The sequence below is a fragment of the Podarcis melisellensis genome, assembly GCF_964234715.1.
Source record: "Podarcis melisellensis genome assembly, chromosome: 4".
In the NCBI taxonomy this organism is placed as follows: domain Eukaryota; kingdom Metazoa; phylum Chordata; class Lepidosauria; order Squamata; family Lacertidae; genus Podarcis; species Podarcis melisellensis.
This window is the reverse complement of record NC_138531.1, coordinates 8,503,678-8,518,353: the sequence shown is the minus strand read 5'-3', so window position 1 is coordinate 8,518,353 and position 14,676 is coordinate 8,503,678. Positions and strand designations below refer to the sequence as shown.

Genomic DNA, 14,676 nt, shown 5'->3' with positions numbered 1-14,676 from the left:
CTTGGGAGCAAATGAGTGCGAAATGTCAGCACAAGAGTGGGGAAAAGGCCAGTGTGGAAACTTCATTTATTATCGACTGAATTTAGTGCCACCTGGAAATACACTGAGGAGGAGATTGCTGCCCCTGCTCCCTCCAAAACACAGGTCGTGGCAATCTTGGAACATCCTTGCAACATCCTGAAACGGAAGACACGGGGACTGCACTCGACTTTCTCGATCAGAGCTCAGGAGAAGATGCAACTCGTCTCTACTTGTTCGCGCAAACTTCACGCCAGTCCGCCCGCCTGCTGCTGCAGAGATGGCGAGTGCCTTTGGGGGACAAGCGGGGCTCGAAAACCTGGAAGATCCCATCGATTCTGAGGGGCCGTAAGATCCTGCCATAAAAGCCGCCGCCGCCGCCTCGTTTTCACGGAAAGCGTGACCGTTAAAATTAGGGTCATCTGGCATCTCCCGCCGCCCAAGGCTTCTCTGAACATCTGCATCCTTTATTGACAGCGCCGGAGAGGGAGGCGCTGGAGAGGCGGAGAGAAAATGGTTCAGCGAGGACCTTGACAGCTGCGTGCGCGTGAGAGAGAGAGCGAGCTAATATGCCCTGCCGAGAGGAGCCGCGCCGCCTCCCCTCCCCGCCGACTAAGTAGCCCTACGCAACTTTCGACGCCGCTTCCCTCCAGCCCTTCAGAGGCGGCTTCCTGAGGGGAGCGAAGAACTCCGGGCTCTTTCCACACACGTCCGCGCCAGGGAAAGGAGGCGGCGGCGGCTGAGGAGGAGGAGGAGGAAGAAGCCACCTGCTTTCCTACTGGAGCTGCCTGGAAAAAGGGCTGGGGGGGGGGCACAGCGGAGGACTCCCCCCACCGCCTCGTCCCCGAGAGCAGCGCGCGCTTTTCCCCGCCGCCAGTCCCTCGGTGCGCTCTGGGGCGGGAGCCCCGCTCGCTCCTTCGCTTCGCCCTCCGCGCAGTTTGGAGGCGCCCTCCGTCAGCTCGCTGCCGTCTTCGCTGAGGGCGCCGCCGCCGCCGCCGCCGCCTTTCCCCGGTCTACCTCTGGAACTGCCTTGCGTATGCATTTATTTGTGCCGTTCTTCTTTTAAAGCCCCTTCCTTCGCCGCTTCCCCTCGGAGGTTCCCTCCTCCGTGAGGCGAGCGCCGCGCCTCGGAGGCGAGCGGAGCGGGGAAAGAGGCGCCTGGCTCCAGCCTCGCCGGCGCCGCCGCGCGCCCCTCTTCGTCTCCCTCCGCGGCGGCGGCGGCGGCCTCGGCAGCAGCGGCAGCATGTCGAACTCGGGTCGGAAGGACTTTGACGTGAAGCACATTTTGCGCCTCCGCTGGAAACTGTTCAGCCACCCGGCGGCCCCGGCCGGCGGCTGCTTGCAGCAGGACAGCAGCTTCGAGCACTGGGGGCCGAGCCAGAGCCGCCTGCTGAAGAGCCAGGAGAGGAGCAGCGGCGCCTTCTGGAAGAAAGCCGCCTCTTCGTCGTCGTCCTCGCCGCCGCCTTGCGCTGCCGCCCCGCCGCCCCTCAACGGGACTTTGCTGCCCGCCACGCGGCTCCATGGACTGGCCGAGCAGCAGCGGCGCCAGCCGGCCCCGCGCACCGCTTTCTACGTGGAGTCCCTGGAAGAGGCGCCCGGCCGAGGCGCGCCGGGGGAGTTTACGCGCGAGCGGGAGAAGACGCTGGTGCTGCGCGAGGTCAAGGAGGAGCCGGCGCCCTTCCTGGAGGGCGGAGGCCAGGCAACAGGTGAAGGGGCCGCGCACAGGTACAGTACCCGCTCAGGGGAGCAGCTGGCCAAACGAGGCGGCCTTTGGGGAGAGAGGGGTCTTCCTTAGCGTAGGTTTGGGTTTTCTTTAATGCGCTGCACTTGGTCACCTTCGCGACGTCCCACTCCACGGGAGAGTTCATCGCACATGTTTGCCCCCTTGATCTTCTTTGCAATAGGATAACAGGAGGGAGACGCGAAATAAGGCACATTCCCAGCAGTGGCGTAGCGTGGGGGGTGCAGGGGGGCCCGGCCGCCCCTGGCGCAACATCTGGGGGTTAGGGTTAGGGGGCGCAAATCCACGGGTTAGGGGGCACAAATTACTTGCCTTGCCCCGGGTGCTGACAACTCACGCTACGCCACTGATTCCCAGCCCACCTCTGCCAGATGCATGCTTTCTCGGGAGTAAGCCCTGCTGAACTCTGGGAGACTTCTGAGCCTTTGAACCTACTCTCCACTCTGCCTGGCTGTAGTCTTGCTTGAAATGAACAGCTGGGTGCTGAGCATGTTCGCTGGGAAGCAGAACTCAGTGGGGCTCACTCCCGAGATTGCTTCTTTGACAGTTTACTGTGTCCGCGATGCTTACTCTCAGTGTGTATGTATCAGATCCCAGCCTTAAAGACTTGGAAACTGGTAGAACTTGAGTAAAGATGGGGAGGAAAGGGCTGCATATCCCTCTGAGTTCAAAGGGAGGGATTTAAGTGCACATTTAACCCTCCCTTTAACACCAGTGGCTCTTAAAATTACTCATCTTTGATGGATCATGCACTTAGCCTTCATGATGCCACAATACTCTGGGGCTTTCCTCCATGCCAAAGAGTAATTGCACTTATGCTTCTCTACCCCTCTGCAAATGCTGTTTCAAATCTGCCAGTGTAACAGCCCAAACGATACAGAGTCAGTGAGGAAGAGTAATTTTCTAAAGTTGTAGGAGTGGACATGGAGCTCAAGTTAAACAGTTTCCAGATGAATAACCGGAGGAACTTTCCATTTTGCCCCATGTACTTTTACCACATGGTTTTAAATCCATTGCATGCACTTGGTGTTAACTGAACCCCACATTCCAAATGCATGTGCAGTTATTTCTGACCCTGCATGGACCCTGCAGTGGGATCAGCACATAGGCTACAATTAAACAATCTAGCTGATCGCATGCACTTTAAGTGTCGTTGTTTTTGGTGAGAATTAATGACATGCTTAAATCATTCCTGTTTAAATCTAAAGTGTTTAACTTTGGATGGACTGTGACAATGCTGATTTGCTGAAGAGGGTATGTAATTCTCTTCAGTGAGTTTTACAGCAAAGGTTTTTGTTAAAATTATGCTGCAGGAGGACCAGCCAGGAGTTCTTCGTTTGACAGGGATCACAGTAACAAAACTTTGTAATCTCAAATTGATTTGGTTGGTTTGATATCAATCTCTCTTGCTCTTACCAATTGCCTTTGAAGGATACTTGTGCAATACCTTCAGACAATTTAATTTGAGCTAGACTCAAGCAGAGTCCTGCCCCATATTCCCCCCCCCCCCCAGTGCTTGGACATAAGTCTGGAACACATGAACTAATAATGTAACGATGGGTGTGTTTGCATATATGCAGAATGCCTTCCTGCCGTACCAAATAGCCACAGTCAGTTTGGAGTCAGATGATGAAGATAAAGGCTTTAAACTTGTAGGAAAAAGAGTACCAACTTAAACTCTGATTCTCTCATTTTATAGCTAGGTTATGAATTTTAATATCCAAGCTTATATTCTTGATACATTTTTAAGATACATATTGTTGCTGAAGGCTTAAAGATTGGACTGATTAGTATATGAATTCCTAACTTGTTCTACTAGGTTATTTGCTTCTGCTAGAAGTTCCAAAAGTTATTGAAGTCTTGGTTCCCAAGCATTTTAGTATGGGGCTCATATTAAAAATCCACTATTCAGTTAAAGCTCCATGCTCAGATAGAAAAGTCCTGTAGCCAGTGTTTGCTGTGTTGCCTTGTGGTACCCTCAAAGTTTCCATAAACATTTGGAGTCCATGTCAGTCAATCAGTCCCACAAAGATGGAGCTAGGTTGCAGTACGTCAGTCAAGTGTCATTGACATTGATGGAACTTCTGAGTAAATATGTGTGGGGTTGAGCTTCACAAGTATTTGCACTAATAACCATGCACTATTTCCATTTTGTCAGATGAAGTGTTCTGTTTGCATTTCCTTTTGATTAATTCAATAAGAGATCATGCCTTCCTTTCTCTCAGTATGTAAGGCTTTCAGAGCAAAAACTTTTATTTCATCTCTACTTACTTTAAATGTGCCCCAGTTTTTTTTATCTTTCTGGGGTGCCTGAATGTTAAATCAGGGCTGTTAAGAACATGTCTAATTGTCAACAGGCATGATCAAATCAAAGTTAAGCCATGACAAGAGTACATGCTTAGATGTGCTTCTGTTAAGTGTTAAGTGTTTCATTTTGGCTGGGTTACATCTAATCAAATGTTGAGGTACCAAACTTGTACAGAAATGAAATGTGTGTTTTTTTAAACTTTCTGGATGCCACTCAGATTTATAGGAAGGCAAGCCGGCAGGGGTCTGAATTTTCAGCTTTGCAGTTAAGCAAGATGGAACTGAATTGTCAGCTCCCATCTTAAAGAGCTCAAACACTTAAAGAATTGTTGTCTGCTTGTATCAAGAGATCAGTGTGTTTTGCTGGATATGACACTTGTTAAATTTGCTTCACTGCTAAGTCTGGAGTTCAGAGAGGTGTGGTGACATTTAGTAGGTCTATGCCTTTCTTAAATGCTGCATGTAAAATCCTAGCTTTGGGGAAATTGTTGCATGCTCCCCAAATTCTCCAGTGGTAATCTTAACTGTGAAACTATCAATGTACAGTATTTGCCACAAAACTATCAACAGATTGTTGCATCTGCACTTAGTTGCTATCCTTCCATGATTCTAGATAAACAACTGAAGTTTCCCAAATGACCAAGGACATAGACGGGAAAATTCTGAACTTCCTGAAGTTAAAAACTGTTGATTCAGTACTACTTGTTTTAGCAAAACTGGACCATTTTTGTATGTCTAGTCATTTTTCTGTGTTACTCAATTATCTTTGCTCTGAATACAGAAGGGGAACCATCTGTATTACCCTATTTTACCTTCATATTCTGGGTGTTAGGAAGAGAAATCGCTTACCTTGGTATATTGCATAAAAATATAGGTAATGTTTAGATCAGGCAGGAAGAAACTCACTGTATATTTTAGATGGCAAAAACCTCCCAAATAAAAACCGATGAGAAACCAAAAACTGATGTAATGTAATTACGGTGCAAACTTCTGGGAGCTTTTTGGAGTACTTTACATTCATGGCAACTTCAGGTTAGAACAGTGTTATTTGTAGGAGGAGGAGTCCCAGCCATCCTCATGGTTTCATGGGTGAAAGTAGTGCCTGGAAAATGCCAGATGGAAAGATGGTTACTGTGTTTAAGGACATGCATAAAATAGGTGCTCACCTAATCAGTTTTGCAATAGCAAACAAACCAACCAACCAGCCACACACACATTGTGGAACCTGGGCAAGCAGAGGGAAAGTGGCAGTGAGTGCTTCAGATAAAAGGCGGTGGGTGGGAAATGACAACCTCCACCTGAGCTTCCAGTCTTTTCTCTAAAAATACCTGACCTATAAGCAGCACTGTTTGGCAGCAAAACACAGGGTTAGGAATCCCTTGTCTGGCGCCCTAGGTGTAGTTCTGCACAGTCTTTTATTCACAATTGCTCAATCACTACTTTAGTTTGGAAAGCATAAAAGATGCTTTGCTCTTTGTTGGAAAGAATGGGACAGGCTCATGTGAATTGGCAGGTGGGAACCTGTGTGAGATCTCAGCCCCATTACTAGGCTCCTCACGTGAGTGGTCCGCTTGTGTGAGCAGTCATTTGTGCGTATAACAATATATGAATCAGTTTCAAGGCAGTGAAGCGGAGAAACTGATTTCATACAATTTGACTTTTTTATTGAAAAGTTTTGTGGGTATTCATGTAGTTCTCTTACTTTGGGAGCATCAGGGGAATTTGTAGCTATACTGGTGATTCTGTAAAATGAAAGGAACAGGAAAAGTGAAACAAAACCTACTTTTGGATGATCAGCAAGTTCCAATCATGTTTGGAAGCTTTGAACCTGAAGAGAGGTTCTTCTGTAGGCATGGGAATTTAGAAGAAAAACGTGATGAAGTGTTCTTTTTCATTTCCTGGTTGGATACATAGGTTAAATGCCAGCCAAAGTTTTAAGTTCCTTTGATTTCGTTGGGACAGATCCAAAAACCTACTTGACCCTCTAATTGAAATCATTAGGATTTTAAAATCATCAAAACTGCCATGGAATTTACTTCTCAACAAACATGCATAGGTTTGTGTAGAATGATAATCTCAGTGGCCACTAGGTGCTCTGAGATCAAGGGAAAAGCTTGGGGATGATTCATTTTTACTTCATTTCTCTCTTATTTATTAAATAATATCTTCAATACCATGACTGTTAAAGCTGGAAATGGGTGGGGATTTAATAGAGCTTTTTGTATGTTGACTCATTTTTTTGTTGCTGTCTCTGGTTAAATAGCAAACAACTTCGGGATATAAGAAAGAGAGTCCAAACTAGCCAATAAATTTACAGTAACTCCAAAATAACACCTTATCTATTTAAAATATTTTTAAGGATTGGCCACTACTTTCTTAAGAGTCATTGTGGCACTGATTAAAAGCAACGTGGAAGTGCTTTTAACACTTTCCCTGGGCTGGTTCCCTTGCCACCCTGCCCTTCAACGCTGCTAATTGTCTCCAGAAGTCCTATTAGCATCACATGGCACCTGATGCACAGAAGCTTGAGGAGATATTCTGTAGGAAAGAGAACAGAGGAAAGGATTTTTAAGAGGGAAGCATGGCCATCCCCAACATTTTATTTTAAAAACACTATGAATGTAACTTATAGTTAAGTCCTGAGTTTCTACACAAGAATGAACTGTGGCTTTATCATATCATATTCAGTTTTCTTTAAAAAATGTTGTTTTGAAACAGCCAAACACAGCCTGAACTTGAATGACCAAGGAAAAAGAATTAGCCATATTTCTGTCTCTGCTGCCCTTTGGAGTTCACTGTATTCTTGTTTTGCCTTACCTCATTAGAGTCTTAAAATTACACTGGTACCTCGGGTTAAGTACTTAATTCGTTCTGGAGGTCTGTTCTTAACCTGAAATTGTTCTTAACCTGAAGCACCACTTTAGCTAATGGGGCTTCTCCCTGCCGCCGTGCCACCGGAACACAATTTCTGTTTTCATCCTGAAGCAAAGTTCTTAACCCGAGGTACTATTTCTGAGTTAGTGGAGTCTGTAACCTGAAGCGTATGTAACCTGAAGCATATGTAACCTGAGGAACCACTGTATTATAAACAAAAACGATTCTTGTGTTAAATGTTTCAATATAGTAATATATCCAGATTGTGTAACCTGCCTGAGGTAGGCAGGTCATTAAATGAGAATTAGCCTGACAGCAACTGCTTTATAATTTTGTGGTGTTTTCAGCTGTGGAAGAAAAATGTTTAATCTTCTTGAAATAAGCTTTTAGTGTGTTTATCAATGAACATGGTTCATTACACAGCAACTATGCTACATAAACAACAAAAATGTGCAAGAGCTAAAGAAAAAGTGCTACTAGCAAAGATCATGGTGGTAAATTTTAAGGATGTTATTAAGCTTGATACTTCTGCTAGTTCAAGCACTTTGGCCTGTACAACAGAACTTCATTCCCTCTCCTATCCCTGGGTTCTCTGCAGACCTCCTAAATACATTATGGGTCTCCCCTCCCCAACCCTCTGGAACAGATTTAAGATGAAACAAGTGTATCTGAAGAAGTGTGCATGCACACGAAAGCTCATACCAAGAACTAACTTAGTTGGTCTTTAAGGTGCTACTGGAAGGATTTTTGTTTTGTTTTGACTATGGCAGACCAACACGGCTACCTATCTGTAACTAGATTTAAGATGTGCATGGTGGGGGGGGGCCAGGTGTGGAGATAAGAGAGAGGGGAAATTTCATTGTGCAGCCGAAAGCACTCCCCCTAGCAGAACTGTATACAGTGGTACCTCAGGTTAAGTACTTAATTCGTTCCGGAGGTCCGTACTTAACCTGAAGCACCGCTTTAGCTAATAGGGCCTCCCGCTGCTGCCCCGCTGCTGGAGCATGATTTCTGTTCTCATCCTGAAGCAAAGTTCTTAACCTGAAGCACTATTTCTGGGTTAGAGGAGTCTGTAACCTGAAGCGTATGTAACCTGAAGCATATGTAACCCGAGGTACCACTGTAGTTTTATAGTGTCCTAATGAAATATCTGAGAATATTATTCAAATCACGCTGCTGCAAACATATTGCTCTGCTTTCCTTTGGACCACATCATCTTGGCAGCCCAGGACCTCCATACACTTCCCAGGCTTGCACCTCAGGGAGGTCACATCGGTGATGCTAACGCACCAGCTTGGCTTCGCCCTCACAGGTGCACTCCATTATCTCTTTCAGGACAGACAGATGCCAGCAACTCTTAACTTAATGTGGTTAGGATTGCAGCCTAAGGAATTAACCCAAATGCAGAAAACGAGGGCTTTGAGAGAAGACGGAAAGATAGCATCCCACATAGGATCCATGCAAGAATGTCACATCTTACCTACATTAGGACTGTAATTTTGCTTATTAGATTGTAAGGCTGCTCAAATCTGTAGTATGAATGCAACACTTCCAAAATCACTTATTGTAACTCATGGGCAGGCAAACTAAGGCCCGGGGGCCAAATCCAGCTCAATCGCCTTCTAAATCCTGCCCACGGACGGTCCAGGAATTAGCGTGTTTTTACATGAGTAGAATGTGTCCTGTTATTTAAAATGCATTTCTGGGTTGTGTGCCATAGAAATTTGTTTATTTTTTTCCAAAATATATTCCAGCCCCCCCCCCAAGGTCTGAGGGACAGTGGACCGGCCCCCTGCTGAAAAAGTTTGCTGACCCCTCTTGTAAGTGGACATTGCTTTAACCTGAGTCTTTGAGTTCTTGAGTTACAATTATTGTCTTAGCTTATGCCTTTCCCCCTTTATTTTAGACTTGGCAGTCAAGATTCCTGAAAAATAATGATGATTCCCACCCTTGATGATGATTCCCATCCTTGAAACTACAACAGTAGATTTCTAAAATACAAGAATTTGTGTAAGCTATCAGATACTTCTAATATATTAGTATCTTTGGCTGATAATATTATTATTACTTTCTATCATCATTACTTTCTATTATTGTGGCCTAAACTTGCAGTAAGTTTTAACTTTGTATTTCTTGGCTAGATACTCTGTACTAATCACACCGCAGCAACACAAGTTATGACATTGTGCTAACTACTGAGTAAGCTTAGCAAGCAAATAATAAGAGGAGAGGTCCTCCTGAGGATCCCAAATTGGTTAAGTTGCAGGTTAAGTGAGAATAAATAGACAGTTCTCCAAATGGAAAGATGTAGAAAGTGGAGTCCTGAAAGGATCAATATAGGGACCTGTACCTTTAAACTTGTTCATAAACGATTGAGAATTTGGAGTGAGCAGTGCTCAAGTTTGCTGATGTTACTAACTTGTCAGGGTCATTAAAACAAAAAGTGATTGTGAAGAGTTCCAAAAGGACCGCACCAGACTCAGTGCATAGGTGGTAAAATGCCAAATGCAATTCAATGTAAACAAGTGTAAAATGATACATGTAAAGGCAAAAAATATATAATAATTTCACAATATACATTTGTGGGGTCTGAGATGGCGGTGACTTATCAGAAATGAGACCTCAGGGTTGTAGCAGATAGCTCAAAGAGGGTGTTGATCCAGTGTGCAACACCTGTGAAAATTTAAATTCCATGCTGGGGATCATTAGGAAAGGAAAGGAAAATAAAGTTGCCTTTATTGTAATGCAGTTATACAAAACTATGGTGTGACCACATTTGCCATACTGCATATAATTCTGGTCATCTCGCTTCAAAAAGGACATTGTAGTCTTGAAAAATATTCAGAAAAGGGCAACCAAAATGATCAAGGAACAGAGCAGCTCCCCAGTAAGAAAGGTTGCAGTATTTGGGACTTTTTAGTTTAGAGAAAATGGGTGTTTAGAGAAGAGGGGACACGATAGAAGTTTAGAAAATTGTCCATGGCATGGATGAAGGAATCAGAAACAAGTCGTCGTCCCCTTTCGTAACACTAGAACTCATGGACAGCCATTGAAGCTGAATGCTGGGAGTCTCGAGTCAGACAAAATAAACCACCTTTTCACACAATACCTAGTTAAGCTATGGAACTCAGTCTCACACTCAAGCCAGTGGTAGCCACCAACCTGGATGGATTTAAATAAGGATTAGACAAAATCATGGAGGGAGGGCTATTGAACTCTACTAGCCCTGATGGCTGTGCTCTGCCTTCACAACTGAAGGCAGCAATGCATCTGAATACCAGCTGCTGGAAACCACAGGATGGGAGAGGTCTCTTGTGCTTGAATTCCCATTTGGGCACCTGGGTGGCAACTGAGAAGAGGAAGCTGGACTAGATGGGTTGTTGTCCTGACCCAGCAGGCTCTTACGTTCTTATGGGAGATTCGGATGAAGGATGGTATACAAATTTAATGAACAAATGAATAAAATTATATTATGGTAACTCAAAAACCCAATATTCTGTCCTATTTCTACTCAAAATCTGACCACAGTGGTAACATGCTACTTATTTTCTGGTCTTTTAGCTAGCAAAGGTAAAGGTGTCACGAAATGCATAAATATTGAGATTAATCCCTGAACCTATTCAGCCTTGGATAGTTATTGCCAGGAGGTGAACCTATCTTGGTATCTGCCTTGGTAATCTTTCTTCTCCCCCACTCACACAGTGCCATAGCACAAGTTCAGAGGAATTAGGCATCATCTATGTATTAGAGGGATTTTTTTATTTGTTTGTTTTTTAGTTCCTTATTTTACACTAGATTTCTATAATCTCCTTGAAAAGTTGGGAGACAAGCTTTGGAAAATCCTTATTAATGCAACAATGGGAACTTGTAAAGGCTGGATATTCATACCAAGAGACATTGGGGACATCTTGCTGAAATCCTGTTTCACTTCACTTGGATTCAGATCACAGAGTAAAAGTTTGGAGTATTGCATTTGTAGGCAAAACATTTTCTGGAGGGCTTTTATGCAAAGGACTGACATTTTTGTTTGTTGCTAAAAACTTCTGTGAATATATTTGTATTGCCATTTTATGCGTCCTCATTTTGTGAGCTTCCATCTTTCTTTTGATGCAGTCACAGTGCATTTCCTTCATCTTGCAACCCAATTCCTTCCTTTAAATAAATGGGATTCTACTGTTCCCATAACCTTATTATAGTAATATCCCAGTCCTAATGACCTTTTGCTTGGAATTAAATGCAACCGAGAACATTGAAATTTATATCCCAGCAAAGATGCTTAGAAAAAGGATTGTAAGTGTCTCTTCTGAATCCCAAAATGGATAAAGAAATAAAAGTTTTAAATAGAACAAAGGCTCTTATGTACCATCTGCCTAATTACCAGATGAGCTACTTGTTCAGCCTCTACACAGGTGTCATTTTATAAATAAGAATCTTTGACCATGAATACAAATTCTTTGGGAAAGTTTCTTCCTCCCTAGATTGCAGCCCCTGATAAATTTAATATTTTTATTAACAGTTTCCTAAACAACCTGAAATAAGGTTTTTTTCTCCATAATTTCAGCTTTCAAAATTGAAGAAAAAGAAAATGTATTCAAATTCTACACTAGGGATTTGAATGGAAGCAGACTTATATAGGCAGCTAGTGGAGGTGCATAACTGGTTAGATTTCTGCATCCTTGTGCTTGGAGTAATCCCTGTTGAATTGCTTGGGTGCCTTCTTTTGTTCTTCCTTCAGAACTCATTTCATTATTCAAAATTCAAATTATATCAAAAGGAGAGCAAGACTGACTTTTCATGTGGATGGGTATATTCTCAGCTGCATGAAACATAAAGATAGACCATAAAGTTGAGTTGTCCTTCCTCTGAACAAGAAACCTACTCTGGTCCCTATATTTTTGTGATGGTATTTCTGCTTGCAGTGCCAGCGTAATAGTCATGTGGTACAAGCATGACATTGTATTTTGTGACATTGCTCTGCTGTAGTTTACCCCCATCCCAAATTTGTTTTATGGCACAGTAAAGTCTTGGCTACACTTTTAGTTGATTCAATTGTGATTCTCGGTTTCCATCCCATTAAAATCACTGTGATTAAATGTGGATCAAGCTGTAAATCTTACTCTCGCTATAAGCTTTCCTAGCATTAAGTTTAAAACAGAAGTCAGGATTTCTTTTTAAAAAATATTGTGTCCTTCCTTTTCAAGAGAAAAAATATCTTATGATGCCCATTGTGGCTGGTGGGGTGAAGAGCAGGGAGGTAATATCATGTACAGCCCAGGGTAGCCCAGTAGAGCTACACCTGCTGAAATTCTCTCTTTTAAACAGCTGCTAAAATTGCTCTTTCTTGTTAAATCTTCACATACTGCGGCTGTACCTCTTTCACATGCATGCAGCCCTGTAACATGCCTGTTGTTCTGGGTTTGCTGATGAGTTTGTGTTTCTTTGTATTCTTTAGCGGCTTGTGTTTTACATTAAAAATGGCCGTCAGAATTTAACAAACATTTTCCAACAATTTTGTATGTTTCAAAGCATGTTTGTAAGTTTCGTAGAGACCACCTTGCTTTAGGTATCAGTTTAATTCATTAACAAGGGAGCATTAATTTACCTGGGAGCATTGTTTGTTAAATCCGCCAAATAATGCTCCATATTTGTCTACTTAAAAAAGATTGTTCAACACAAAAATAGTAAAATAGTTCCACTGGAGTTTTTTCATGTTATCGTATCTTGTCTTCCATAAACATATCATGACTTCCACCAAATCCTATACAGTAGTTCCTTACCTGGCAGAACTCAAATATAGGGTTGTGCCCTAAATATTTGTCAGATATACATACCTGAGCAGTTCTCCACTGATAAAGTGAATTAGATCCAGATTCAGCATTTTCGTGAAGATCTGCTTCACTATACCTGATATCTCGTTTGACAACCCACCCCCTCCCATGACCCAAATGTAGAGGAGTAAATAGGGAGTAAGAGAAAGATTGGTGACAGAAAATAAGAATGAGAAGGGGGAAGGTGAGCTGAATCACTAGAGAAAACAGATGGCAAAGAACTATAGAGTTCAGACTAAATCCCAGTGAAATTAATGCTAGAATAATCCCCATTACATACTATTTATTCTTTGACTACTAGGTTCTACAGACTGTCAGACAACCCTGCCCAGCTTCTGATATGGGGTGGATGTTAATACTTTCTAGCATTGAATGGTGAGATGTTGGCTACCATTGCAATCGTTGACATGGTGATGCACTTTCTCTTGTGTTAAGAGAACGTTTATGCTTTGCAGCACCTCCTGGGTTGAGTTACAATTAAAGAAATTAACACAGAAATATTTAGTGCACCACAGTATGAAAGAGCAGTATGAAAGCAATAAACAGCACTTCAAATAAGCACCATGTGTAGATAGCAGATGCCCCCATGTCAGGTTAAGAGCTGAAAATGTAAGGGCTGAATTGAGAGCAAACGGCATCCACCAACTAGGATGGGATAATTCCGTATAACATGGACTTGACACATGTTCAGTGACAGTTACCTGCAAGTTCAGAAATTTATTGTCCCATTGAAGGAAGGGAAAAGGTGTTTTATTTTTACTTATTCCTCTTTCCCATCCACTCCATTGTGACCAACACAAAACCGACAAAAATTAACTCCTTCCTCATTCTTTACATGGGAACGTCTGTTATATCCTATTCCCTTCTGTTCACAAATGTGCTGGTCTGCTTCCAACCCAATACGTGATTCTTAATATTTCTCTATATTTGGTAAAGTTATGGTTGTGCAGGTGTGTTAGCCTATAAACCAGGGGTGAGGAATTTTTTTAAGCCATGGGCTGGTCCACTGTCCCTCAGATCTTGTGGTGGGCCGGAGAAGTGGCACTGGGGGTGGGGAGCTGGAAGAAGAGGCAAGGGGGCAAGTAGTCCTCCTCCCCACCCTCTGGGCCCAGCCGCTGCGCTTACCTTCCCAGGGGCTGCTGCCGCCACCACCACCACTGCCACCGCCGCTTCTCGTGGGTAGGGAGAGTGAGCTCGACTGCTCTTCTCTCTGGCCCACAGGAGCACCAGGGCGGCGGCGGCAATGGCGGAGGGAAGATGAGTGGCGCGAAAGGGCTGGCTCTGGAGAGGGTCTGCTTAAAATGGCGCTCAGCCCAGCCCCCTTCCTCCTCTAGGCAGGGCGGAGAGAAGCCAGGAGGAGGGAGGGAGGAGGCGTCACCGCGGTGTGTGTGTGTGTGTGTGTGTGTGAGAGGGGGGCGGAATGGCGCAGCCTGAACGAACAGAATCCCCACAGTGATCCATGAACAGTCCGCGGGCCAGATCCTGAAGGCAATTGGGCCTGATCTAGCCCACACACCTTAGTTTGCCGACCCCTCTTGTAAACTGTAGGGCCCTGATTTGACTCTACTGCTGCTGCTGCACCTGAACTTTGCTGAGCTCCCAATCTGTTGCTCCACCTGCAGCATACTGAGCTCCTCTTGCCCACCCCCTCCCTCTAAGGAATTGGCATCAACATTCACACCTGGGCAGACAGGCGAGTAGCATCACCTTGATTGTCCCACCCTCCACCGACTGCTGGGTAGATGGTACAGTGGTACCTCGGGTTACATATGCTTCAGGTTACATAAGCTTCAGGTTACAGACTCCGCTAACCCAGAAATAGTACCTCGGGTTAAGAACTTTGCTTCAGGATGAGAACAGAAATCATGCAGCAGCCGCGAGAGGCCCCATTAGCTAAAGTGGTGCTTC

General features: G+C 44.2%; 1 protein-coding gene across 5 annotated transcripts in view; it reads left to right on the top strand.

The window, feature by feature from the left end:
* The first annotated feature begins 540 nt into the window (after positions 1–540).
* KLHL1 (kelch like family member 1) overlaps positions 541–14,676 on the top strand; it is a 140,770-nt gene continuing 126,634 nt past the window's right edge. The window contains exon 1 of one of the 5 annotated variants that reach the window (XM_081907315.1): positions 541–1,743. In XM_081907315.1, coding sequence (XP_081763441.1) covers positions 1,262–1,743 — 482 coding nt within the window. In that variant the 5' untranslated portion in view covers positions 541–1,261. The remainder of the gene's footprint in view (positions 1,744–14,676) is intronic. The other 4 variants (XM_081907313.1, XM_081907311.1, XM_081907314.1 and 1 more) reach the window with 4 other exon arrangements.